The sequence below is a fragment of the Epinephelus moara genome, chromosome 1 (assembly GCF_006386435.1).
Source record: "Epinephelus moara isolate mb chromosome 1, YSFRI_EMoa_1.0, whole genome shotgun sequence".
Taxonomy (NCBI): Eukaryota; Metazoa; Chordata; class Actinopteri; order Perciformes; family Serranidae; genus Epinephelus; species Epinephelus moara.
The window spans coordinates 38,572,920-38,580,131 of NC_065506.1; the positions used below are offsets into that span (position 1 = coordinate 38,572,920).

A 7,212-nucleotide genomic window follows, 5' to 3' on the forward strand; every position below is an offset into this window, starting at 1 on the left:
AACTCTGCAAAATCAAATTCCTCCTCCACAAAGTCCAAGTCTGGCAAAAAGTTAGCCATTATTCTATAAATCTTTCATAAAGTAAATGAATGAACTTTTCAGGCTTCTGCCTTCCAGCTGTTGCTGCTTGTTATCGCGAGATTTCAGGCAGTGTATGAGATCGCTGCTTGTTCTCGCGATATTTCAGCCGCGCTTGAGATCGCTGCTTGTTCTCGCGATATTTCAGCCGCGCTTTGGAAAGCAGAGCTAGATGATAAACATGGCAGCACACCGGTAAGGTAAGACAACACGTTTACATGTCGTTTTCTATATGTTCTCTGACATTTATCCTAACGATATGAGGCGGTCTTTGTGGAAAAAATGCTTGTTTAGTGGACTAACTTTGCACTTGAAGGTTGCCCGTTCACTTACGTTTTAACAGGTCTGACGCTACTATGTGCCCCGGCTGTGTCTAGGCTAACGGCTAACATGCTAACTATTATTTTTATGTCACTAGTCACTTGAAACAAATTTAGGACGATAGGAGACAGGTTGAAATAAAACGAAATTTCCCTTTAAAGTAAGTCCTTCTTTAATTTGTCTTCTCTCACCACAACAGGGATCTTCAAGAGCACCTGCCACATCGACGTGCGCTGGTTCCCTTTTGATGTTCAGAGATGCGACCTGAAGTTCGGCTCCTGGACATATGGGGGCTGGTCTCTGGACCTGAAGATGTTGGAGACGGATATCACCAGCTACATCGCCAACGGAGAGTGGGATCTTGTCGGTAGTAAAACTCAAAATGAGGATTTCTCTGTAACGTTTAACATAATTTCTGCCAGAGTAAACTGTGTTTTTTTTGTCTCTCTCAGAGGTTCCAGGACGTAAGAATGATCGTTTCTACGAGTGCTGCGAGGAGCCGTACCCTGATGTCACCTTCACCGTGGTGATGCGGAGACGGACCCTCTACTATGGCCTCAATCTGCTCATCCCATGTGTCCTGATCTCCACTTTGGCCCTGCTTGTCTTCCTTCTGCCTGCTGACTCTGGGGAGAAGATCTCACTGGGTTAGAAATACACATGCACACACAGACACTGGGACATTAAAGGAAGATTTCCCCCCATATAAACATTTACAGTCCCGTTTCCACCGAGCAGCGTGGTACAATTCAGTTCAGTTCGGTACGCTTTATTTCAGTTTCCACTGTGAAAAGTTGTGGATGGTACCAATGGAACTTTTCCGTACCGTCCCCATTTTTGGTCCCCCCTCTGTTGGGGTACCTAGCACACAGATCTGGTACTAAAAGGTGGAGCTGTGAACACTGCAGTCTGTTGACTGGTCAATAGAGGACGGTCACTCTGCTCAGGGCTGAGTTGTGGCTGGTTTTGAGGCTCATGTAACCACTGTTCATACTGTGGAGAGTTTTATTAGTAAACTGTAACTATAAAATGAAAGGATGTTTTGCTGCCTCTTGCAGAAGCTGTAGTTAAAAAAATAACTTAAATCAGTGGGCCGATTGCCGGCAACTTTTAAGGTGGAACGTTAGCTTGTAATGTTACTCAATGCATGAGTTGAAGACGCACACCTTAAATTTCACTTTAACAACTTTGACCATCACTTTAGTTTTTATACAACATACACTTTTAGTAATGTGTGGATCTTCAAGCATTTATATATATATATTAAATTCAACCGGGACGGCATATATGCCAGTCCTCACTTGGATAAAGAAAAAGCGTCACGGAGCATCTTTTCTGAAGACTCCGGCAACACTAAACCCCTGAGCTTGCCTGAGAAGGACTAAATGCACAAGACTCCGGCAACACTAAACCCCTGAGCTTGCCTGAGAAGGACTAAATGCACAAACCCGCTATTTGTAAATATCCCATGGAGAGAGACTCTCACTGCAGCCTGTTTTATTTTGTTCTGAAAATGTCGGCATGCAGCCTCGTTCTGTGGACGATAAACGAGGTGCAAACTTCCATCTGTGTCACCGGTAACAAGGAAATAGTGATAGGTAGTGAGTGCTGGATGGAGCAGTGAGTGACAACAACCCCGCCCACATTTAAGAGTACTGCTTGCAGTGGAAACACTAGGGTCTAGGTACCATGTCTGAAGGGTTACTTTTGGTTCCAAAGGTACCACAATGAAAGGGTTTGGTGGAGACGGGGCTTATGTGGAACGGACTTCGTGAAAAGAAATTGTTTTCTCGTATGCCTCCACACCGAACGAAAAATGCAAAAAATGAGCAAAGCCTTGATGAATTGAAGTCATCCACTTTTAACAACAGCAAAACTTTAACTAAACATTTGTTTACAAACTCTCACACAACTCGTGCATTACAATCCAAGTCTCATTTATCCGGTCACATACTCAGTATGTCCCAAACAGACAGGTCTTTCCACTGGGGAACTGGGGGGTATTCCAGAAAGCGGGTTATGTGAAAACTCAGAGTAAGTTAACCCTGAGATGAGTTATCCGTTCCAGAAAGAGAGGTAACTGAAACTCTGAGTCAGTCACCATGGTAACAGACTCTGTGAACATAACCTGCTCGCTGACAGGTTTTCTTCAATAAACCCTGAGTTTTTCTCTGTCTCCTCCCTCTTACACGCTGTTTCATTTCCTCATTCATTCAGTCCGTGTCAAAGCTTGTATCGAAGCGCATTAATTAGCGGAGATTTACCGTCTGTCACAGTCTAAATCCTGCTGGATATTAGTTTGTTACTCAGGACTGTCTTAAGTTACTGAATTTATGCACATCAATCATTTCTTTGGACATCAGTTTTTGTCTTTACATTCAAATATTACACAGCGAGAATTCACCCTCAGCTCAGAATCAAACCTCTGTCCTTTTTATATTTATTATTTTTTATAACACTGTGCACAAGGATCAGACTGTCAGTCTGTTAGAGCAGCTCCCAAATGTTTATTGCACATAATGTGTAGGTCTAATTATTTAAATTTTAAAAATCGGTATGAAGCTTTAGACACGTAGTATCAATGACTAATGATCTCTATCACTGATGTCATTGGTCGCACTGATGGAACATAATTCCTATAGCCTAATATTGGGGATTATATGTTAATATTTCTGAGTGAGCAATGGTGCAGCATTTCAGTGTCTTTAAATTTACTACATTTGTAGCTGAAATAAAGTCACTGAATGCTGTTGAGTCAAGATACAAATAGATGTGCAACATTTTAAAATCTACTGTATTTTAACCTCAACGTCTTTTCAGGTGCAAATCACCAAACATATTATTACTGGGTCAGACTGTGAGTTTACAGTCATGTCTTTATGTCTTTGATCTATAGCCTAGCCTATATGTTTTAAATCTTCCTATTTTTCAGGTGCTGCCTCCTGTGTTTTTCCCCATTAGATTAAATCTGAACAAATATATTATTGTATATAATTAATATAATGTAATGTATCTACAGCCTGATACACAGTCAGATTACATCACTTTATCTTCATTAAGGAAATGTAAGTCTGATAAATGATGAATAAACGGACAACACTAAATAAAACTTTTTTATTAACTTTATGGTTAACTTATTTACTCTTCTTTTAAAGATAAACGTGCACCGTCTGCTACACATGCATTAATATTTCTACATCCACTGGATTAAAATGGAGGCGCTGTCTTTTATTTACCTGTTGCCATGGTGAATCATGGAGTCGGAGCTCCATTGATGATGGCTTTTTATTGTCGGTTTAACTCAGAGTGAACATACTCAGAGTTGACTGAACTAACTCAGATCAGCTGTTCTGGAACCGGATACTCAGAGTTTCCCATCTCAGAGTAAGTCAACTCAGAGTTCAGGGATAGACTCAGAGTCTGTTGAACCTCCTACCTGGAATACCCCTCTGAACATAAAGTGAAAATTATCTGTGCTCTCTTCAAAGCACCATTGACAACAACAGTAACTTTACCTTGCTTAACATGGGAGCTGCTGGTCTACTTCAACCAGTTAGACTGTTTGAATTATTTTGTGACATTGGTGTTTTAAAGGGTTATCTTGGAGTTAGCAAAGTCACACAAAAACACAAGCAAACTACCAGTCGGGGCAGCGGTAGATCAGCAGCTCACATGTTCAGCGATGTAAAATTACCTGTTGAAGTCTGGCTTTGAAGAGAGCACAGATACGTTTCACTTTTAGTTTAGTACCCTGTCAGAAAGGGGTGTCTGTTTGAGAAGTACTGAGCGTACAACTGGAAAAATGACACTTGGATTGTACTGTATGAATTGTGTGAGAGATTGTAAACAGATGTTTTGATATAGTTTTGCTGTTGTTAAACGCAGCCCCCTATGACTTTAATTCATCAAGAGATTTCTCAGTCTTTATTCACAGAGGAGGCATGTGAGAAAAACCCACTTTGTTTATTGGATTTTTAAGTGGAACAACATTTAAAGGATTATTGTAAAAAAAAAAACCCAGCAGTAACATTAACATTACATTACATAACAATATTAACAGCAACAGTACAACATGTATGTATATAAACTATATGTACATGCAAGATGAAGAAAAACTGACAAAACAGGCGTGACAGCACAAGAAACAAACCAAAAAAACAAAACCGAAAACAAGCAAACAGGCAAGCAAAACACAAATAAAATCCCCAAATTTTAAAACAAGAGTTTACAGATCAACAAGATCAAAAACAGTCCTTAGCCCACTTGGCAGCCAAATGTACACAGGGCAAGTCTCATGCATAGATATTAGAAGATGTGTTCATCTGGAACTGCAGGGAAAAGGAGTTGCTTTACATCAGAGAAGAAGGGAATCCATGTTACAGAGAATTTGTTTATAGATCCTTTGAGAGTGTCTGACTTTTTTCCAGTTTTATGCAATTTAAAACTGCTTGAATCCAAAGAGAGCACAGGAGACTTCCATCGGAGCAAAATTAAACGTCTCGCCAGGAGAGTGACAGAGGCAATTACCTCTGTTTTTGTTTAAGTCAGTTGCAATGTAAGTGGAGTGACCCCAGACTGTGAGGTAAGAGAATATGGTTCGACCTGTGTGCCAGTGATTTCTGAAAATGTGTTAAAAATATCTGTCGAAAAGTTAACAAGGGATGGGCAGCACAAAAACATGTGGACGTGATTACATCTTGCACAATTGGCATCCACATCCTGATAGATTTTGGATACTCTTCCTTTGGTCCAGTGTGGCCTATGAATAAGTTTACATGGCAGAAGTCCGTGCCGAGCACAGATACAGGAAGCGTGTACCCATTTGAGCGCCTCGTCCCATTGCTCTCCAGTTATTTCCTTTCCCAGTTCCTCCTCCCATGAGGACTATATGTTGTGAAAACAAAGTTTTCTTGACAAATTCAACATAACACCGGGTGCTTAAATGATAAATAAATGATCATTTGGGGGGTGAAGTGTTTTCTTAAAGCAGCATTGCAGGCAGTGCAACGCAATGTTCTTTCATTTTTGGCAACATTGTTAAAAACTGAACATGCAGTGCACGATCTTCAGCTGAATTATTTCATTGTGCTTTTTAAACTTTAAAGTAGTTGTTGTCATACACATCGAATGACGAAAAAAAACAGCAAAATATAGACACTGCAGTGCAATCCAGTGCAGCTGTCCAACAGCACAACAATGCTGCCTTTGTGAAACTTGAATCTTTCTTTTATAGTTATTGACACTTTCTGACAGAGGGGTTGATTCAACTTGGTGGTAAATTTGACTGCAGTTTGTGATGTTGTTGAAATGAAATGAAAGTTCCTCTCATATTTTCCTCTGTATGAGAAGGAAAAATAGCTCCATCATAGTTTAGGTAAAGGAATTCGGAGGATATACGGCACATACTTCCACCAAGGCTTCACTACATTTATTTGTATTCAGTTTGATCTGTAAGTGGGTCTGGATTGGCTGCCAAGCACACCATTTGATAAACATCACTGAATACATATGCATCTTGTCTTTATCAGAGGCATATAGTGGTGAGGTTGCCGATTGCAACCAACCAAATGCCCCTCCGCAGCTCCCTAGCTTTTGAGGGCCTGCAGTGACCTTCAGGTGATGTAGAGCCAGTGTTTGGTTTGTCCCTTCTACTGCAGAAACATCGCGATGCAACATAGCGAACTCTGCGGAAGAGGCCCTGCATCCTATGCAGATATAAAGCTCATTATAAGCTTCCCAAAAATCCACAATTCTTAGTCTCTGGTGATTTAACACTAATGAAAACGTAGTTATGAATATTATATTCCATTTCTGCCAGTAGCTCCCTTAAATCTTGCACACTGGAACAAACCACGGAGAGGACTAGTTTGCATGCATCCATCCGTACACATTTAGATTTGTATGTGCAGTATTTTGTAAGGCTGCTGTTGGCTCACCTCTGTGTCCCTTGGCTGCTGTTTCAAATTTGTAGTTGATATGAATCCGAAACATCCCTCCATACATTTTTTTACTGGCCTTATAAGAGAATTTAAATTGTAAATTGAGATTGACTGACAGCTTATCTGCACCTCAGTGACCTGCAGTACACCTCTCACTCAACATTTCATCAATACAAACTTAAACACACGCACACACATTATACAATATGATAGTGTGTTGGCGTCGGCTCTAAACACAGAGTTGCTCAGTTGCTGACATAACTTATGCACATAAGTGAATCATCAAATAGTTTCTGGATTTTAACACTTACTGTTGATGAGGTGACAGGTTTTCTACAAATACATTTACTTCTTACTGTTTTTTCTCGAATGTTTATGACGCCATTACTGCAAAAATGACATGACCCTCGAAAGCCTTTATCCTGCTATACACTCACCGGCCACTTTATTAGGTACACCTGATCAACTGTTGCCAATCTTGTGGCAGCAACTCAAGACGACCTGCTGAAGTTCAAACTGAGCATCAAAATGGGAAACAAAGGTGATTTAAGTGACTTTAAACGTGGCATGGTTGTTGGTGCCAGACGGGCCGGTCTGAGTGTTTCAGAAACTGCTGATCTACTGGAATTACAGAGGATGATTGTTGGTGCCAGAGGTCAGAGGAGAATGGTCAGACCCACACCAAGGTCTGCAGAAGATCATCTCTGAACCAACAACACGTCCAACCTTGAAGCAGATGGGCTACAGCAGTAGAAGACCACACCAGGTGCCACTCCTGTCAGCTAACAACAGGAAACTGAGGCTACAATTCACACAGGCTCACCAAAACTGGACAATAGAAGATTGGAAAAACATTGCCTGGTCTGATGAGTCT

At 40.8% G+C, this 7,212-nt stretch overlaps 1 protein-coding gene across 3 annotated transcripts in view; it reads left to right on the forward strand.

Annotated features, from left to right (window-relative positions):
* Window positions 1-7,212, forward strand: part of LOC126397333 (neuronal acetylcholine receptor subunit alpha-7-like) — a 35,622-nt gene that overhangs the window by 20,812 nt on the left and 7,598 nt on the right. For 2 of the 3 annotated variants that reach the window (XM_050056085.1, XM_050056257.1), the window contains 2 exons: window positions 599-766; window positions 852-1,046. In XM_050056085.1, the coding sequence (XP_049912042.1) occupies window positions 599-766; window positions 852-1,046 (363 nt within the window). Of the gene's footprint in view, window positions 1-260; window positions 279-598; window positions 767-851; window positions 1,047-7,212 lie in introns of those variants that run through there. The other variant, XM_050056161.1, reaches the window with a different exon arrangement.